Genomic DNA, 20,794 nt, shown 5'->3' with positions numbered 1-20,794 from the left:
AAGGTTAATTCCCCTGCCACTTGCCCAAGTGTTACACTGATGTAACTTCACACACTGATGTGGGATCACTCCCACTTTACACTGATTTAGAAGCCAAATTCAGACTTTTCATGAAACTCTTTCTATGCGGATGTGCTGACTGACAGGAAAGGCGACCCCCTGCCAAAGGGGGCTGAGCACCTTCCCTCAGTGGGTGCAGGGGTCTGGAGAGGGGCCTGCCCCACAGGTGGCAGATGCCCACCAGAGACTGCTTGGATAAGTCAAGGACCGTGCTCCTCGCCATACCCGAGCTGTGGCCTCCTCCAAGCCGGAAGCACTGCCTCCATGTCCAAAGTGGCTCCGAAAGCCACCGGAACCCCTCGGGCCTGGCCTCGGCCCCCCGCCCGCACCGCCCTCAGCCTGGCGATGCTCAGCCCCGCTGTGCGGACGCCCGCCGGCGGGCGCGGAGGGCCGAGGGCGCCGCCAGACCCGCGCTTCTGGCGGAACGGCCCGCAGCTGAGGGGAGCTCGCTGATAGCGAGGGAACCGCGGCGGCGGGGTTGGCGAGGCGGACAGCCGGGGTGGCTGCGCCCTCCGGCCGGGGCCGGGGCCGACGCGGGCCGAGGCTGCAAAGCGCTCCCAGGTGTGGCGGGGCGGAGCGGGGCCGCCCAGCGGGGGGGTGACAGCCGCGCAGGTGACAATCAGCCTGTCACCCTCCCCAGGCCAGGGGAGCGGGCGTTAAATCCCGAGGGGGACAGAACCGCCTCTCCTGGGAGAAGAGAGGACGCTGCCGCCAGGCTCGGGTCGCTTCAGGACCGGCCCCTGAACCGGGCGCTTCGTGGCCTCGTCGGACATGGAGCCCGTAAGTATCTTCGCGGCAGGTGAACGGGGGCGGGTGGGCGGTTTCTTCTCCAGTGGCGGCCTGAGGGGACCTTGGGGGTTATGTGGCGCGGCGTTGGGAACGGGGGAAACCCCGCTGGAGCCTCTCGGGAGGGCCGGCGGCCGCAATGGCGCCTTCAGGAAAGCCGCCTGGTGCCTGCCCGGGCCATGCCGGCGGGGCCAGGTCAGGCCCGACTGCGCCGTGAGGCGGCCGCCTCTGTCCAGGCGAGCGGGCGCTCAGAGCCTGGCAGGCCGGCCCCGGCCGCCGCTCTCCCGCTCCCCGCCCGGCGGCACCGCCCCGCCGACCGCACGTGGCCGGGCCCGCGACGCCGCGGCGGCTTCGCGGGGCGGCGGGGGATGGAGCGCGGCGGAGCGGCTGGGGCGGCGGTGGCGGCGGCGGCGGCCCCGGGAGCGCGAACGGCCGAGGGCGCGGTGGGCGCTTGGGCGGGAAAAGAGCCTCTCTGCCGCCGCGTCCCCGAGGGCGCGGGGAGAAACGCCTCACGGGCGCGTGCACGGTTACTTTCCCCTTACCCGTGCTTCGGGAAAGAGCGAGGTTGCTTTTGGCCTCGATTTTTTTTACTTTTTTTTTTTTTTTTAAACTGCCAGAGGACATGATTTTTTGCCCTTTCTATTAGAACGCTTAGGCGTTGTGCATTTAGATGATGGTTGATTACTACCTTGTAAAGACTTAAACGGCAGTAAAGGAAATGTTTCTGTGGTCATAGGGAATTATTGAAATACACACGCATGTACACGAAATCACTGAAAAAATTGACAGCAATATCATAGGCTTACCATCAGGAATCTTCCAGAAGACCCTCTGGGTTCTTTCTACTCAGTCTGCTACTTAAGGTAAATTCTCAGATTTAGCTTTGACACTCAAGTTTTAATGAGTTACAGAAAACACTATGTTTTTGTGTTCTAAGTTAATGTTTAAGGTTTCTTTCCTCCTGCATTCAAACATCCCATCTTGTGTTTGGGAGTGCCTTTTCTTTCTCAACTACAGAGAGGCTGGAACCTGGCTGAGCTCTCTTGTGAGCCAACTTTCTGATTATGTTTATTACTCATAGGTGAATGTGACCTTTTCATGTACAAAGCTCTCTACAAACCAAAAAGTCAACTCTACAGGAAGTTAAAAAATGCTTTATCTTTTTTTTTCCTTTACATCCTAATACATTTTCTCCTGGAACCCATTTTGCAATTCCTCTTGTAGCCAAATCAGCACATGTATTCCCTTCAAAAGATTGAACTGCTTATCTGTGAAATAGATTGTCTTAATTACACCATTTCATTTGATGTGTGCTTTAGTTGGTCACTTCTTCAGTTGCTGTATGACTGCTTTGAAGGGCAGTTTTGAATTAGCAAGGGTTTTTTAATCTTTCGGGGATGCTTCTACTTAAGAAAAAAAAAGGCAACCAGAAAAGCCCCGTCAGTCCTCTGGCTCTATTATGGTCTCATGTGAATAAAGGAGTGGATAAAAGATATTTCCTCAGCTACTGGTGTTTATACTGGCTGACTCCATTCTAGCTTTTTCCTCCTCTCCTTTATTTTTAAACCATTGTAATTAGAAAGAGTGCTGGTATTAATTCTGGTTGGGATAGCAAACCAAAAATACAAACACGCAGGATTTAATGATTTTAGCTAACATAGCAGTCTGTCAGCTATATGTGCAAACATATAGCTGGACAAGAACCTATGACAGATAAATCACAAAACACCATTGCTCAAAGTCAGATGCCAAAGATAGCTATGGAAGTCTTCAATGAAGTGAAGGTGGGAAAGAAGGCTGGCTGTAAGTTTTGAGCATTTTATGAATGCCACCCACAATCCCAAATATGTGACCATCTTGCTAATGCAGAAAGCTGTATGTTTGAGAGAAGGAAAAAGAAAAAGAAAAGGCTATAAGGCCAGGTTCTCAAATTAGGAATGGTGTTTGCCTGGACTACCTTAATCCAGCCACCTTCTGCATTACGGTACTTAATTATTTATCATTGTATTCCTTCCAGGGACATGGTTCACTCAGCACACATAAAGGATAATGCTGACTTACTGGGGATCTTTGATACGTCTTTTGTCCTTTTTAATGGAATAATCGGATAATCGTACTATAAGACATAAAACCGAATTGTGGTGCACGCATACGTGCAAGCCCTTTGGCATTTCTTAACAGGGGAAATTTCAGCTTTGCAACCTGTATTATTCTTCTTTTTTTCAACATGTATTTCAATGTTATTTTTCACCTAAGCAAAAAACTCTGCAGTAAAACCCATAGAACTGCGTTCATTGGCTAGACAATAGGGTTTAAAGCGCAGAGCCTGTAGAAGGAACTTTGCATACCGGATCTTCACCTCACTGGGCTTATTGGTAACAATAAACAGGCTGTTAAATAAGCCAACTGGGGAGAGATCAGACTTCTGTTTTGTAAATGTATTTTGTGGCTCTTTGCTGACAGCTATTGTTTGAGAAATCTACATTCCTGAGCTCTGTACCTTCTGCATTGGCCCATCTATTCCTATCCCCCATCTCTCCTAAAGTCTGTCACCTAAGCATGCTTCTTGTCCTCTGTTCCTCACAGCAGGAGCAATTTATTTTTTTCTTCTTCTACACCATCTGAATGTTTTGAACACGGCATGTTCAAAAAAGGCATCCTTTCTCCTCTGTGTTCTGGTACCTGTTGTAACACTGGCCACTTCCTTCATCTAATAGAGGTATTTTGATTAAAATTCATGTTCAGTCCGTGCATACCCTGCAGTCCAGAGCTTATGCAGTCTCAAGCACTTTATAAATGTTTATGAATTAACCCTTGCCATACCTTTGTGGTAAGGAACCATTCATTTTCCCATCCATAGAAGAGAGAGAGGAAGGTGCACTGATGATTCAGAGGTGAGAAGCACTGGCAGTGGGAGCTGCACGTGAAACCCCTCATGTCTTACGATCAGTTTGCCTAAGATCACAGAGGGGATTGGGCCGAGCCCAGGAGCAGAACCTCCACCTAAGAGCTGTGCTTTCACCACCTCCTTCCTCAGTGGCGAGACCTTGTCTGTTGATTTATTTTTTTTTTAAATCACATTCCTTCTTTAGTACTCCATCATAGAAGCATCAGATGCATAGTTAATGGGAGGAGCTGCCCTCCACAAAGGAGCAGCACACAGTTCCAGGCCTGTTCACCTGATCTTAGTCTCTCTAGCTTGAATCATTTTACAGGTGGACATTTATATCCTGAAACACGCAGTTCGATAAGTAATGTGATGCAGGATTATATAAATCTTACCCATTAAGCATAGGTTTTGCTAGGAAGCAAGACAGCAAGAGAAAATATATTTAAAATTAAGAGAAAACTGTAAGCCACTTCTTGAAGTTCAATCTCTGCCTAATAAAAACGTCAAACCATTTTTAATTATAAAAGATTGGTTTGCTGTCTTATGTAATATTTGCAAAGCTTTGTAAATGGCTCTGAACTACTTACCGAGGTATTTTAGTTCACAAAGTTAATACAGTATTTTTGGATAGTATGGTTTTATAGAGATTTTTGCATAAGTCGTTAATTTGGCTTTCGAATAGCCTGGAAAAGCTGAGCACTGGAAAGTAGAATTATTTTTTTTCCTTTGTACTTTCTGAGCAAGTTCTGACACACACAAGTGACAACACATCTAGGGTTGTGTTTGAAATAAGTATCTAAATGTTTTGTGACCAAAATATCTAAACCAGAAGTCAATGCTACTTTTTTGCCTTTGCTTTCCTGCTGTTGTTCCAAGCAGGAGTTTTTACCTCCTCTCCTCTGTAGAATACACTGAAAAGAATCCATACTGTGCCTTTGTGCTGAAATGTAGGTCGGTTTCTGCCAGCTACTTGTTGGGCTGTTCCTACTTAAATCTTGTTTGTAATAATTAGTTTAAAAAATAACTTTAAGTGTTATGCTTGTGTTTAGCTAATCTCTAACAAACATTTTTAGTGCAAAGCCCTCAATAGCATTAGCATTTCTTTCATTCTAGTCCAGAAAAGTGTCTTGTCACTCAGAATATTGATTCTTACAGTTGGTCTTTTATTCATCTCAGAATGCATGGAATTCTCTTTATATACTTCTATGCCCATTTATAAATACAAACATACATATTTGTAAATTAGTATATCACTATTTAGATATTTAGCAGATTTAGACTATTTAGCAGATGATGATGTACTTTAATTTTTTTGGTCTATCCCATATTGCTTCATACTTCCAAAGTCAGGTCTTACACCATGACTGGAACCAAATGTTACTTCCTAGTGAAAAGTAATGTATGATACATGAAGTGTCAGGCAATTCATCAGGAGTAAGGAGGAGATGGCCCTAAGGCGAACAGTTTGCTCTTTAGAATATAATGGTTACTTAACCCTTTAACTTGTGTAACACATGTATAAAGAAAAAACTTGGGGAGAAAAGTTCTTCTTAAGATATTAGTGCGAACCATACAATGAAATATTAATTCTCTGTCTTGAAATGTTAGTAAATGAGAACAAGCCCTTAGCCCATCAGTGTTGATATTTATGAGCAATTAATTTAAATTATAAGAACTGCATGTGAGTTTGTCCCTTGTGAACCGTGGATAGTTACTTTAAGTGTTTTTAACATTATTAGTGGCATGTTCCCCAAATGAAAAATAGTTGCAGACATGTTAATTTTTTCTGACCAAGTTCAACACTGATTATTGTATGTTTTCAACAAGAGCTGAAGTAACTATTACTTCCAGTATAATTTCTTCCTCAAATGATGGAAACTTGAAGTGTGTTCTTTGTAACTGTTTAAAGAAATACTGATGTTCAACTTGAATCCTAGCCTATTGGAAAGCAAATCAGAAGTAGTTTTACAAAGTACAATATTCATAGAATCATAGAATGGGTTGGGTTGGAAGGGACCTTTAAGATCATCTAGTTCCAAGCCCCCTGCCATGGGCAGGGACACCTTCCACTAGACCAGGTTGCTCAAAGCCCTGTCCAACCTGGCATCAAACACTTCCAGGGTCGGGGCATCCACAACTTCTCTGGGCAACCCGTTCCAGTGCCTCACCACCTTTATGGTGAAGAATTTCTTCCTTATATCTAATCTAAATCTACCCTCTTTCAGTTTAATGCCATTACCTCTTGTCCTGTATTCATAAGTACATTTGTCAATAGTGCTAGCCTTGCAATATTTTCTACTGAGTTATTTATAATGAAAAGCCACACACAAACTGGAGAGGTGGACACATTTTGTACAGGAAAGACAAATGAAACTGTCTAGATAAGTACTTTCAAATCCACAAAATAAACTAGGTGAAGAATAGGGGCCAGTCTTACTCTGAGAGCTGTGATCACTTGCTTGCTGTTTATATCCACAGATACTTTTACCTGCAATAGTGTACAAGGAATCTTGGATATAGTTCAAATTTATTATTATTATTTTTAAATAAAATTTATTCATGCCTGGCACGCATTAGTATTGGCTAATGGCTCTTAGCTGCTGTTTACCTACTGTTGGGTCAGTATGTGCTCTTAGAAATCGGTGTGTTTATTTTGTTACATTTTTTCCTTCGGTACAATATTTACGAAGGAAAATTGTTTTTCACAGTGTTATTCTTCACATGGCTTCTGTTTTCATTTTAAAGTAACTGTCTTAGACCCAGACTGAACAAAGTACTTAAGCACATGTGCAACTTTAAGCCCAGGGACTATTCACAAACTTAGAAGTTGCATGCAAATTTGTGTCCCTGGGGCCAGATCAGACCCAGAGAAACAGTTGTAGAGTTTACCATACGGATTTTGGATTAGAAATCCTGTTGAGTTAAGGCCTGAATAGTCTGTTTGGCTGAAGGGCAGTTAATGGGCATTCTGATTCCAAGAACGTAAAGCAGTGTCCTAGGTCTGAAAAAGTGAACATAAAACTGTTTTGAAATTTTTACTGTCATTTTAGATAAACATGTGGACCACAGCATGGTATGAAAGAAAGCCTGTTGTATAACGCTAACTCTCAGCTTCTAATTCCTGTCTTTAAGGAAATACAAGGACTGATTTGCTAATTATCATTGACAGCCCACTATCTGTCTTTTAGTTAGTCAAAGTTTTGTTAAGCTGGATCAAGGGTGGGGTTTTTTTCCTCTTTCTACAAAGAAAGAAAGAGCAATTACTTAATAAAGGTTCAGCACAAACCCTTTAGTTACTCCTGAAGGGGTTAATACTGCAAAACTCTTCAAGACATCTGGCAGAAGCTGTGGGTGTTGGGTGTGGCAGATCCCAAGGCCGTACCAGTCTCTACAAGGGAGCTGTCATCCTTGTTGATTTATCCTTCCCTAATGTCACGGGGTATGGATGTTGAAACTGTGGCTAGAATGTGAAATACGAAAAACATGAAGATTATGATTTAGTGTCTGGGGAGGCTCGTTGTTGGCCTCTGTTCACAACTTGTAAGCATCGGAGGTAGCTTGACACAGGTTACAAAATCTGGTATGTAGCACAGAAAAAAAGGCAAGAGTATTTTGGCGTTTGGAACTCCTACATGTGTTAGTGCACAAAAATGAATGACGGCAACAATTAAATCAAAGACTGCGCTGATGATACATTGCATTGGAGGCACATCGAAGATGCTTGTAAATAACTTTTAAATAAATGTACTTTCTGGACCTTCATTTGCAAATAAATATAACGGGTACAGTAGATGAAGAAAGTAGGGAATTAACTGTCTTTACTAAAGATGGTTTGGATAATTAACTGATATATTAACAGAGCTCAAACATAAGGATATTATGTTCATGGTTTGGCATCTTTTTGAATCTGACATTTAGAGGAAGTTAAGTTTTAGTATAGGTTTACAAGCATTTTTTTCATAATAAATTTGACTTTATTCTTCCCTTTCTTCTATCCTGACACAGTTAAATATTCAATAATTACAGTAGTTGGAACAAAATGAGTACTGTGGATTTTTGTCAAAGTATCCCCATATAATAAATGTTAACTACGTGAAGCAAGTTGGTTGTTTCTTTGACAGGATGCGTTAAATTATTCTTGTCTCTTGAAGCATTATTTATTATTCTTATTGGAAGCAACTCACTGAACAGTGTTGGTTTTCCCAGTATTCTTAATTTTCTCTCAGAAAATAAGTTAAGGCATAACCCCAACTTGCAGAAGTTTATTACAAAAGCAGTGGTCTCGTTTATAGGATAAAATTACTTTCCCTGCTTCACTTTCTTAAAGCATAATGATAAATGTGATTGTGCTTTCATGATAGTAGAATACAGATGTAGTCATAGAAGCTGCTAGTGCTTAAGTATCAACGTCATATCTAGTATTTAAATTTTTTCTGATACAGCATGATGTGTATAAAGTCTTACGGGTAAAGTTCTATTGTTTTGGACATATATTATTTGGATGATAATTCCATTATTTTCAGTAATTCGTGTATTTTCAAAGTGAATTAAACTGCTCTCTGCAATCCAGTTTTCTAAAATACCGCTTGCTTTAAAAATATCATAAGAGCTCAGAGCTCAATGTGGTATCTATGCTTGAGTAAGTTCTAACTTATCCAGTTGATGCTGAAATTGGAGCCTGATTCATAATATATAAGTTCCAAATTGGGAAACGCATTTTTGTGGATTCAGGTATGAATGACATTCCTAGGAATAAAGGGTATTTGTGCTGAAGTCAGGGATGCTATTTTTTTGATTTGTATTAGGATAAATATTGTAACAGGACCTGAAGAACCAATCCTGCCTTCCTTATTGTTACAGTAAAACTCATATTGATTGTGGAGCAAGAGCAGTGCTAAATCCTTATTGAGGAAGAAACACAATTAGGTTTTTAAAATATTATGTTTAACATATAAAACAATATGTTTAAACCCATATTTAAATTATTTTTCCTGGGTTTTTTTGTGATCTGATTTGTTGAGTTTGCAATTATTTTAAAGGAAAAAAGTAGTGTTGTGCTATTATTGGGGTATTTTAAATTGGAAATTTTTTTGCCAGACAGTTACTCACACTGACAGCTGGGTAGTTCTTCTCATCTTAACACACTGGCATGTATGATAAAAATACTACAAATCAGTTTATACACTCAGGAACATCTGTGAAACTACTGTTTTTAGAGATGCTTTGTCAATTTTGTTTAGAAATTTGCAGTTGTTTCTGAGATTTAGGGTAGGATCGTGTTTTGAAACATTGCTGACAATGTCAGCATTCCCTAAGATGTTCTGCAGCTAGAATTGTATTGGGATTCTACATTAACTTGCTTCGAAGCAGTGAAGTAGTTGCTTTTCTGGTACCTTTCTTTGTACACTGAAGTCTGTCTTGGCATTGTTTTATATTAACTTTGCACAGGTCTAGGTGATATACCTGATGCAATAGAAGCTAAAAAGCAATGAAGACTTCAGTATCGAATATGTATTACTCAGTGGATTATCTTTCTGATTATCTTTGCCGTCTGAATCTTGTTTGGATTACCAGGTCATTTGATTTCAGTTATGTTTGTTGGGATCTCCGTATAATCTTATGTTTGTCTTCTTGTGTTCTCATATAGTACCATCTGAGCTCATACGTTGTAACTGTCTGAAGTAGTCTGGAATAGTGGAATATGGAGCCAATAAGACTTTATTAAAACAACATATCAGTAGTAAAAATAAAAAAGAAAACCAAAAAAACTGGATCACAATATCATAGGTATTCTCTCTCAGAATTATGTTGATTTGGACTAGTCAGGACATCTGGAGGGAGCCTGAAGCTGGAGAAAATGGCTCAGCTACACAAGGCCAAATTAAAAAAAAAAAAAAAAAAAAGGCAGCTACATGGATTCATTATATATGCGTAAACCAGGAAATGAACAAAGTGATGAAGTGTAAGATGACACAGTGACGTGCTAATAAATAAAGTCAGCCTACCCAGCATCTTTCATAGATGTGATATGTTTATAAAAACATAAAAATCAGCATTTTTCATAAATAAAAGCTTTACTACCGTTGTCCTGTCACCCCACTGTATGCATGAAAGTAAAAAGGTTTGAGAAGGCATGTACCAGCAGAGTTCTTCTGCTTCCTTTGGTGTCTTCACAGTTGCGTGTGTGACTAGAAATACCATGCGTTACTATGCTTACAAATTACGTTACTCATGTCTTGTCATGATCAGGCAGTGGCCCTTTATAATGTCCAAAGAGTGTTTTCCCGGTAAGTATAGGAATGGGTGTCTAACAACCAGGTTACTCTGCTGTTTTGCATCACACCTACCTGCAAAAATGAGATCAGCTTCTTTTCCATTTATGGATACCTTCATTTAGGAGATATGTTGGAACAAGCTGAAAGTTGTCAGAGAGAAGGATCATTCCTACTAGCTACAGAAAGCCCATGGGCTCATGGTTTTAAAGGCCCTTTTAATTATAGGAAAGGATCTAGGCACACACATAAATTCAAACACATTGGAAGTTGGTTTTCCAAAAATCTTTGGATCTTCCCAAAATCGCATCTTCCCAAAGTGAGTGCAGCACTTGAGGAAGTTTAATGCATTTTTTAAGAGCTCTGTTTCAGATAATGAGAATAAATACTTAGAAATACATTTTTACACTATCTTCCACTGGGTTGGGTTGGTTTTGTTCACTTAGTCTACTCTCTACCTTACAAACAGACAGTGAAGAATCTAGAGACCTAAATTGAAGGTGTGTTAATTATTATACTTGTCTTTTTATAACAGAGTGACAGATAAGGAAAATTCAGTAGGATGCAAGCAGAAAAGGGGTTTTCAGTGGCAAAACTATTGCATACTTTTCTGAATCTTGCTCTACATAGCAAAGCAGCTTTATTTGTGCAAGAAAAGGTAGGTTTTTTAGAACACAAGTTTGTCTTATGCAAATCCCATTCAAGGCCATGAATATTTTTGCTAGCCCTGAATAGGCTTTCGATCATTGGAGTCTTAATAAATTAGTCCTGTTTGGTGTATTCATCCTTTATAAAGAGACTGTTTGAATCACATGCTTAATTTGGAACATCCAGTTATTATTTTTTTCTCATAATGATGCTAAAAACAACTTGTTTTGTTGTTGTTTAGATTACGTCTGTGGGAAAATATACAGGAAAGTATAGTATATAGCCTACTTCAAGTCTAAACATGATTGCTAACGTATATACAATTAAATGAAACACCTTCAAGATTTGAATCTAACCTGTCAGTTGGTTGCCACATTACAATAACTTAAAATCCATAGCCCCTCCTTGGACCAGTTACTATTAATAATCCAGAATTTGATGTGAATTTAAGCTTAGCATAGTATCTTTGCTGTTCATTTTTTGTATTTTAAGATGCAAGTTCATCATAACTGAGAATTCCATATATTTTAAGGAATAACATTTCTATCTTAAGTGCAGGCTTTTGGGAACTTCTGGTGAGCTGTGACATTCTTGACCACTGTGGTAAATAAGATTCAGGTTGGAAACTACTTACTCAAACTGGAACTGTTCCTCCATTAAATCAGTGAAATTATTCCTTTGAGTAGCTGATCAGCAGTGTGGGTAAGAGATTCACAATCTGTCTGAAAAACCACATGCCTGTTTTCCAACAGTGTTACACATTAGCTTCTGTTAGGTCAAGCAGTTGCTTTCTATGTAGCTAAATCCTCTTCAGTTTAAAGTAAATATGATAGTCTTTGCTTTTGGTCCTAAATATTACGTAGGAGTTCTGTCTGCTGTTAAATAGCTTTCATTCTCCACCCAGATGTAGCTGTATTTCAATGAAGAGCGAAATGATCCTTGTATATCTCTTTCCTCACTTGCCATAGAGGCAAGCGGGGGGGTTTAATGAATTGGTTGTAAAGGAGTTTGCAGTGCTTACATGAAGTGCACTGCTACGGAAGTATGAAGTTATTTACTTTCAAGATGAATAGTTCTTTAAGAGATGGTTTAAACAGTCTGGCTAATATACAAGACGTTAAGTCTCTAAAAAGTCATTGTACATATCATTTGAAACAGCATAACCCCTCCCTCCATCTTAAGTTTATAGCAATAATAAGCTTTGCAGATGCTTTTCCTGGGAATTAAGGACCAGCTGGGGTAAACAGACCTCAAACTATCCTCTTAGCCAGTCATTAATCTTCAGGGAAAGCCTGTGCTTTGATCATTATTGCTAAAATATGCCTAGTGCAGCCTGGTCTTACATGCCAGTAAAAGCAAAATAGTATTTTGCCAAAACATGAATATTCTTTTGTTTTTCAAGTAGCCCTGTGTCTTGGACTCATTTTTCATGTGTGTAAGCATGACTGTGTATATGTGCACACATACAAACAGACATGAGGGCATGAGTTTACAAGTTGAATTATTCATTCTGCGTTTATACCACTGTAAATTAGGGGGGGGGTTCTGACTCAACACTGTTGTATCAATCAACCTTTTAGTTAGCGTTGGTTATTCTCAAAACTTGTGAAAAGTCTTGGATCAGGTATCTTTGCTTTTGAAAATTTGTAATAAATATTTTATCTATGACCATATGAAGTCCTACTTTAAATTATACCAGTGGGTCTCACTGACGACCAAAAAGAATCAGGAACTGTGCAACATATTCCACCCCAGCCTGGCCTTTCCTGGTGCAACTAGTTGACTGAGAGGTATGTGCTGGTGATGTCGGTGCTCTAAGTTAAAAAGCTGACAGATTTCCCAAACCCAATTTTTTTAATATATTTTTGGAAAGGACTTGTCACTGTACAGTGTATCTAGTAAATAATCACAGGTTTTACAAGTCAGATGTGGTACAGTATTTCTGCATACAGGTCACAGAGCTGAAAGTCCAGCAAGTGGTATTCCTGAACTTCCAGGCGTTAGTTTTCTTGAAGTGAAGTGTTGCAAATACAGAACTCTGCAAGATTGGAGGTCCCATGAATCACCCTGCTTCGCTGATTAGCTTGCTGTGTGTTATGTGTTAAACAATGAGTGTCTTCTGGTCAAGAACTAACAAGAAAACAATGTGTACTTCAGATATTTGCTGCTTTTTGTAAAATTACCTGTATTATTTGTCTATATTTTGTCAGGTAAAGCCTGGATTAAGGAAGGTATTCAATGTTTGTGGTGTTAAAATGGTTACGTTTCACTAGAGACAGCAATTCTTGGTGAATTTCTGCAAACATTCTTGAATTTGAGACAATATTGGTATTTCTTAAAGGAAGAAAAATCCCCTAATTGCCTTTTGTAGGAACTCTCCTTTTATGGGGGGGGGGGGGCAATTACTTTTTATTTTCTTTTGTTTTGTCTGTCAGAAGTAGAGGTCGTGCGGTTCCCTGTTGCATGAGGCGTCAGGCACTGTAGGAACATAAAAGAAGGTACAGTCAGGTATGTGGAGTTTACAATTGAATTGTATTGAATACATCCAGAAGAGACCTGTTTCACAACCTGTGTCCTTTGCCCTAAAAGAGACTTTTGGATCTTCTCTGCTACTGCCAGTGCTGATTTTCTTTGTTCTGTGTCCCCTAAGGGGAATCATCAAAGTAGCAAGAGAAGGAAATAATTCCTGTATCTTCTTGCCAACAGCATTTTCCCTATTTTACTATAAATGAGCACCATGGAGGAAGTGGAGAGGGGGAGAAATCCTGCAGATCCTTAAACACCCTGGGCAAAATCTCTGCTGTTGGAGAGTGTGAAGCTTATGGTTGCCTTTGAGAGGCCTGATGGAGCTTCTTGCAAGAATCAGGCAGCTGGAATGAAGAAGGCTCCTGCTGGTAGAGGGCTGGCTATAATCGATTACTGTATGATGTAATCAAAGATAACAGTACATTATGTACAGCATATATAGGAATACAGCATAATGGGAACTTAGAATCATTTCTACATGTTTAAATCATATATTTTAAATAGCAAGAATTCACCACTGTCATATATTGCTGTTAGCTTCAATGAGCAGAATCCAGTTGTGCTTCATTTGCTACCAAGTGCAGTTGCCCATGTGATTTTTCATTATTGTATGAGAAGAATATTTCAGAAAACTGCAGTCTAGATACAGTTGCTTGATGTTATGTCTTGGTATCAGATTTAATTTCTTTTTACAACCTCCCTCTCCCAAAAGTACAAAGCAACAAATAGCTAGGCTCAGTGCTCTGTAAAAATAGGCTTTTGACCTTTCCATTTGTTGGTATACCTTTAACCTTGCAGGTTTCTGACAGTCCTTCTGCTTGGTGCCGTTTTCCTCTGTGTAAGAAGAGAAACTGCTGCTAACGTGTGGCAGCAATGCAGTGTTGGGTTATTTTCTGAACAGTTCTTGAACTGTTTCTTATGTATTAAGGGAGTCTTTAATTGAAATCATAAGTTGCAATTTATCTCTTTGTATTTCAGCTCAGGCTGACTACTTCCCGTTTAAAAACTTGCTCGTCTGTGCAGTGATAGACTGTGCAGACTAGTGTTTAACTAACTGCTTCTATAGACACTTCAACTAGAGTAGGTAAGTAGATCAAGGTGTCCAACTTAAATTCATTACAAAAGCTGCATCATTATTGTTCAGCCCATTCCCATTATTACCTTGCAGTTACATTGGTTTCCTTATTAGTAGACATCCCTGGATGTCTCTGGCCTGGAAAGTCATTTGAAAATTCCTGTCTGTTTCCTGTGCCACAGGAAAACTGCCTGCATGTTCCCCAGTCCCACAGAACCATTGCCAGCATTTTTCTTTTGCTTCCTAGCAACTGCCAATTTGGCAAAAATGAATGTGTGGAACCTGGAACTTTCTAAACTGCAAAAGATGCAGAAACAAGGGTCTGTTTGTATTGCATGGATGTGTTTTATAGTTGTTTCAATAGCAAAGAGGTGTCGGTGTCACCAGCCTGCCAGCATGAGAGATCAAGGAATAAATTTTCAGGGCAAAAGATATCCCTCCTCTGTAAGAAGTGTTTGTAGAAGAGAGCAAAGACAGTGTCAAGAAACCACTACTACGCAATATGCGGTACCATTTCTCTGTTTAACTAATGGTCTTCAACCTTGGACATTAAGCCCACACTGCAGTCAGGAGTGTGAATGCAAATTTAACTGGGATGGTTTTAAAGAACTATCTTATTCAGATACAGTGTTTTCAGCAAAGACCTTATGGCAAGATAATAATCTCAGTATAAAACTGCCTGCTCACTTGAATTTTGCAGCCCACACTGAGCTTTGTGCATCTTCCATTACATTATTTTTGGTTTAAACTTAGTCTGAGGCAAGTTGACACTAGCTGCCAATACCATGGGCTACAGCAGTGTGCATGTGTAAAAACTGTCACACTTTTGGCTCATCCCTCACTCAAGTGAGGGAAGCCTACATTGTCTGTGTGGTCTTTGCCCTACTTTTCACTGTAAAAAGAGGTGGTTTGTTCCTCCCTCCTTAAAATTGCATAGGTCACTGTCTCCTTGTGATCAAGCCAATCCCAGTTATAAAATTGCTTCATGCTTGTTAAAAAAAAAAAAAAAACACCAAAAAAAACACCAAACCCAAAACAAAAACTGCAAACATTTGGGATTTTGTTTTCCTTATTCTTCCTCTCTACTTGCATAATCTGCAGTCATTCTTCTCCGTAGCATTTCTGATAGGAACCAGGAAGCTACTTGCTTTGCACTGAGAATTCATAACTAAGTGTTCTTTTTTTAATGTTTTGTCTCTTCAAGCACATTTAAATTCTAACATTTGAAGCACCTGATTCATTTTTTTCAGAATGTTGGAAACAAGTTATCCCCTGGCTGAGATCTTGTACAAAACATTTCAGCCTGCAGCAAGCTTTCCTTTTGAATCTGAAGTTTTAGTAAACCCTCAAAAAATTGGCTTTATAATTGAAGTGACAGCACAACCCTAATTGTAGCACTACTGGCACACCTCCATAACCAGAAGCATACATTGCTGCAACTTTTAAGAATAAAATTAATCCCTAGTATGTTAGGCAGTGGACTTTATGCTTCCTGCAGTTTACTATATTTGTTATATTTTCATAAAAATCTGAAAATTATAATTTGCCGCATTGAGGATGGACTAGCTATCTCTCCAGTTGGCATAAATCAGTGTGATTAAACTGGAGGCAGTGATACTGTGCAGATTATCCTGAGGTGATAGAGTGGCATAATAAATTTTAAAAGTGTGAGTTTGTAACATGTAGGGAGTTTGTGTTTTCTTAGGTGGAATAGCTGGGTACATTTGATTAGAGGTTTTTGTGTATAATAATACTGAAAGTGGCTGAAATTTCCAAGTCCCATTTTGTACTAGGAAACATCTCTTTACTAAAGAAAATGGGGGAGCTTCCTTAACCACACTTTATGCAAAAACTTACCTTTTCTGTGAGTTGTTGAATTCAAGAAAAATAAAACTGCTCATTAAGAATTTGGATCATGATCTTGCATCAGACCTGAGTGGCCTGCACTGCTGGATGGTCCCAAGGACACTGTAACCTGCTGGTCAGAATTTACGTTGTATAGTGACAGATATGGGGAAGAAAAATAGACCACTGTCATCTTCTCTTCTCACGCATGTCTCGTGATACTTGTTAGCATATGAATATGTAAGTCTTTATATAATCACCTGTACTTCTCTATGGTGTAACATATCTAGCCTTGGGACTCCAGGTCTTTGGCAGGAACATAACTGCATATTAGATACTCTTTGTTCTTTTCAGTTGTCAGGAGTGACAAGTGGAGCAAAGTATCACAACAGTCTTATTCTAACAAGTGGGAGGGAAAAAAAAGTACTTTGAAATGGCTTGCATTCAGCACAACAGCCAGAAGTCATGTCCGTGAGGGCAGTTTAGGGATCTATACTAACAGTTCTCAATTAGCTGATTGCCTATTTCTTCTAGCCTGGTTAGACTATCTTTCACACCTTGCCAGGACTACTGACATTTGCCTCAGGACTTCTGTTACTTGCTATATACCGTCTTTACCGCTGCCAGCAAAGCTTCTGCTGCTGCTGCTTCCAGTTTGAGGAACAAGGTGCAGACACACACAGGCTTGACCCTACATGAAGCCAGCACAGGTCTAGCAGAGCTTTTTTGTTTGAGCTGTACATGCACGACATGATGTACATGCCCACTGCATGATCGCTGGAATTTGCTGATCTACGTGCCATGCCTTGTCCCTCCATCCTGTTTTCTAGAGATGTGCCAAGGACACAAAGGCACAATACCTTGTTAGCAGTTGGATACCCCTTCTCCCTGTGACAGAAGGGAAACTGAAGGGTGAGTGTTTATAGAAGATAAATAGTGGCCCTGTCTTGGAAGGGTCTCTTCTGGCCCAGGCTGAGGTCAGCCTGTGCTGAGAGAAACTTAAACTGCAGATACGATTGCTTGTCCTGCCTTTGTTGTATGGACTGATAAACATTTTGTCATTTAACGTCTGTTAATCTAAGACACCTCACAAGTATCCCCTTAAAAGGGCACATAAATGACACTATAAATTAATGTGCTTAGCACTTGAGGGAAATGTGCATGTAGTTAATAGTTTAACTGCACATTTATGAATTTAATATTGCATTGCTTAACATTCCATGATAGCTGTTGCTTCAGTGTGAGTCCTGCCCCTCAGATCAAATAGCTCCATGCTTCTACTAATGTCTCAATGGGGAGTTGTTCAAATCATATTTGATTCTCCCTTGAAGAGTAAGTGGGGGAGACACATGCCAGAAATCACTGTAAACATACCAGTCTGCATCACTTCCACCAGCAGTTCTCACTGGTGTTATCTCTGACACTCAGGCTAACTTTTTGTAACCATCATGCAATATCATGAGTAATAATCTGTTGTTAACACACTGTCCATCAGAAATGTTTACTCACAGAGTGACAGCTAACACATCTGGACTACGTACTGTGTTAGATCTGAAATACCAGACTCTCTCTACTGTAACAATGACAATACCATGCCATGGTTGTGCAGTTCAAAGCATAAAATGTAAGGACTGTATTAATTTCTGATTTAATTTAAAATATTCATATAAATATAATGCTATTGGTTATTATGAAATATATATTAGCAAATATTGTATAAAAGGAAGAATACAATCTGTAGCAACAGACCTCTAATATTTACTTCACTGTGCACCTTTACAGTGTAATTGGTACTATTTCAAGGTTAGAATTATTATTCTTGAACTAGGTTTTATAAGTGTGCTGTTTAGTGAATGCACTGTACAGTAGCATCGTAAAACATACATAAAGTCTATCTTACTACTTCTAGTAAAGGTCTTCTGTCAAACCACTCAGTTCTGAAGCCAAGGTATCTCCATTGTCATCAAAGCTGTATATTCATGTAAATCAAGAACTGGGAGTTGTTGTGTCCCACATTTTATTTTGGACACAGACATTATCTTTTGCAGATGTAAAAGGGGACTCTGTAGACAGGTCTCTCACTACCTGGGAGCCTCACGCAGGGCTTTCTGTGGCCCTGGGTGACTCAGCGGGGGGAATACTGCATCCATCCCCTGCTGTCTGCCTTTCCTTGTGTCTTTAGGACCCAAAAGGGAACAGCAGCTTAGCCCCAGCCTGCCTGAGTCCCGGGTAGAACAGCTCCAGAGGAGTTCGCTTTGCCAGTGAAAATAGTGGCTGTTGTAGACTCAGGCCAAACAGATAACATTTGCCCCCAAGCCTATTAAGTGGATAAGCAAAACCTGACCATTTGCCCTATTCATACCCTTAATACATTCACAGTTGCAACTGCATTTTTCTCTGGGGAGGCATTCTTCTCTAGCCATAGCCTATAACTTTTCCAATAGACTATTGTATCTACAGGACGCAGGTATAATACTTGTCTGATTGTGTATACAGAACAGAGCTTGCAAGCTAATAAATATTTATTAGAAGAAATTTTAACATTTAATAGAAAGATCATAATTTCGGAGCAACTCATTCAATAAATCGTTAGCTAGGATATACTGGTTTTGTTTCCTTCCGAAAATATAAACCATTTCTATGCTTCAAATTGATAGTTCATGTAACTTACCCTTATTAAAACTCACAAGCTATAGGTTTTCCTTTTAGATTCCTGGTGAAGTTTTCTCTCAAGATTCCCTTTTATTTACCCACAAGTGATATAATAACTCTCAAAAGTAGATACTTATGTTTTCAGACTGTAAGTGGAAGAGGAAAATAGGGATAACTGGAAGGGGACAGACAGGAAGTAATGACTTGTATCTATTCTCTAGATCATGTTTAGCAGGATACTGTGTAATGAGGGATTTTTGTGGGTTGAAGAAGTCTGAGCTGTTTAAGGTGAAGAATCAAATAGTGCTGGGTGGTTCACTTAGGATGATGCTATAAGGCAAGAAAAAGCACTCGCATGTCACATGAAAAAAAGGATCATATAGACATTTCATGACTGGAAAAATGAGAACTAAAGGGGCTTGTAAGACAGAAAAAATAATTATGCAGAGTTGTCTCTTGATTCTAGCTTTAATGATCACCCTCCTTTATAGAGGAGTTCCACCTTTAGACAAAAATAGTCATGAAAAGACTGTAATTTATATAATTTTATCCTTTGAAATTACTGTTCTTCATAAGCCTAAGAATGTCCTTTTGCAATAATTATTAATTCTAAGAGGTAAGGATATATGGTGGGTTTTTTCCTTTGGTCTTTTACACCCCAGGGGAAGATCTTGTTTGGGGATTTTTGTAGCGCTAGATGGTATACAAGGTGCACAGAAAAGATTAAGTTAAAGAGGAAAATGTAAAGGTAATTTTGTCATCTAATAGAAATTAGAGCCTTACTTTCAAAGTGATGCCGAATTATTAAATGGCGGGGAAGGTACTGCAAACTGAAGAAATGGTGTGTAGCTATTCCCTGGAAAGACCTGATTCATGTCACAGGCTGAAATGAGAGATCTTTGGAAAACTACAGACCTGACTGAGCTCTTTTCCCTGAAGAGGCCTGTAGGAGTGTTACTGGTTTCCTAACTGCAGTCATGATCTGCTCACTGGCAGGAGCTTTCAAGCTACCTGCCTTTTTCTGATTAGTAAATAGAAGAGATTTCCAGAGTGAAAGCAACTGGACTTGTGGATCCTTCTGCATCAGATGAGCAGTTGCACTCTAGGTTGTCTGGAGGTGAACTGCTTCTAGAAATTGCAGCTTTTAATGAAATTCCTTACTGTCTTGTAGCTCTAAAACTGTAGATGACTGCATGTCTTATACTGTATCTGGTTTCTGCAAGGAGATATCTGTGAGAAAAGCAGAAATACGCAAACATTGTGACCTTGAAGTTCCTGATTCTGGATTTGCGACAGGAATGTGGAGCACTGCCACAGCATTTTGATGACCTCTTTACTTGCTTTGTGCAAGTTATAGTGATTAAAGTAATGAGGAAGCTGAGAGATGTTATCTTTTATTTCTCTGCACAGAAGGTACTCTTCGATTTGTACTCAGTTGTTCACTGTATAAGTAGGTGGAACTATGTATGCATTAAAGGTATAAATTTGATAAACATAGCAAAGTTAAAACTAGCTTTGAGAAAATGACTGAATCCCCTGGGCTAACAAGAGTCCTCTTGTTTATGTTTTCATATATTTCATTGGACAGTTTTTATTTTAAAGCCAGCTGTCACAACCTGATGTTTCACAGCTTTCACTGTTGGAACATGCGTGTGTTCTGGCATCAGTCTACGTGGAATATCTGTTTGAACAAATGTAGTATTGGGGCATGCCAACCATGGCCAGTTGCATTTAGTTATAGCAGTTGCTGAATGTACCTGGAGGGTTGACATTCAGCAGGGAATGAAGTCAATTTTGGCGTCTCTCTAATAATACTTTGACTTCAAAATTTGTACCTCATCGTAGTATATGGGGAAAAAATGACCTTTTTCTATTGAAGCTGGGATAGCTTAACTGGCTGTGGGACCAGCATAGCTGTGAGGACTCAGTTTGCAGTTGGATCGTGAAGGACATCGAAAAGGCCTAAGTGAAAGGCAAGTCTTAAACTGAAACACCAATCCCTAAGACCACTGTAAAAACCTCAAAACCATTAACTGCTCC

At 39.9% G+C, this 20,794-nt stretch overlaps 1 protein-coding gene across 1 annotated transcript in view; it reads left to right on the top strand.

The window, feature by feature from the left end:
* The first annotated feature begins 920 nt into the window (after window positions 1–920).
* The window catches only part of BNC1 (basonuclin zinc finger protein 1), a 75,448-nt gene continuing 55,574 nt past the window's right edge, over window positions 921–20,794 (top strand). The window contains exon 1 of the mRNA XM_059824126.1: window positions 921–1,410. Coding sequence (XP_059680109.1) covers window positions 921–1,410 — 490 coding nt within the window. The remainder of the gene's footprint in view (window positions 1,411–20,794) is intronic.

This window comes from Gavia stellata, chromosome 13 (assembly GCF_030936135.1).
Source record: "Gavia stellata isolate bGavSte3 chromosome 13, bGavSte3.hap2, whole genome shotgun sequence".
NCBI lineage: Eukaryota > Metazoa > Chordata > Aves > Gaviiformes > Gaviidae > Gavia > Gavia stellata.
This window is presented reverse-complemented; position numbering and strand designations above follow the sequence as displayed.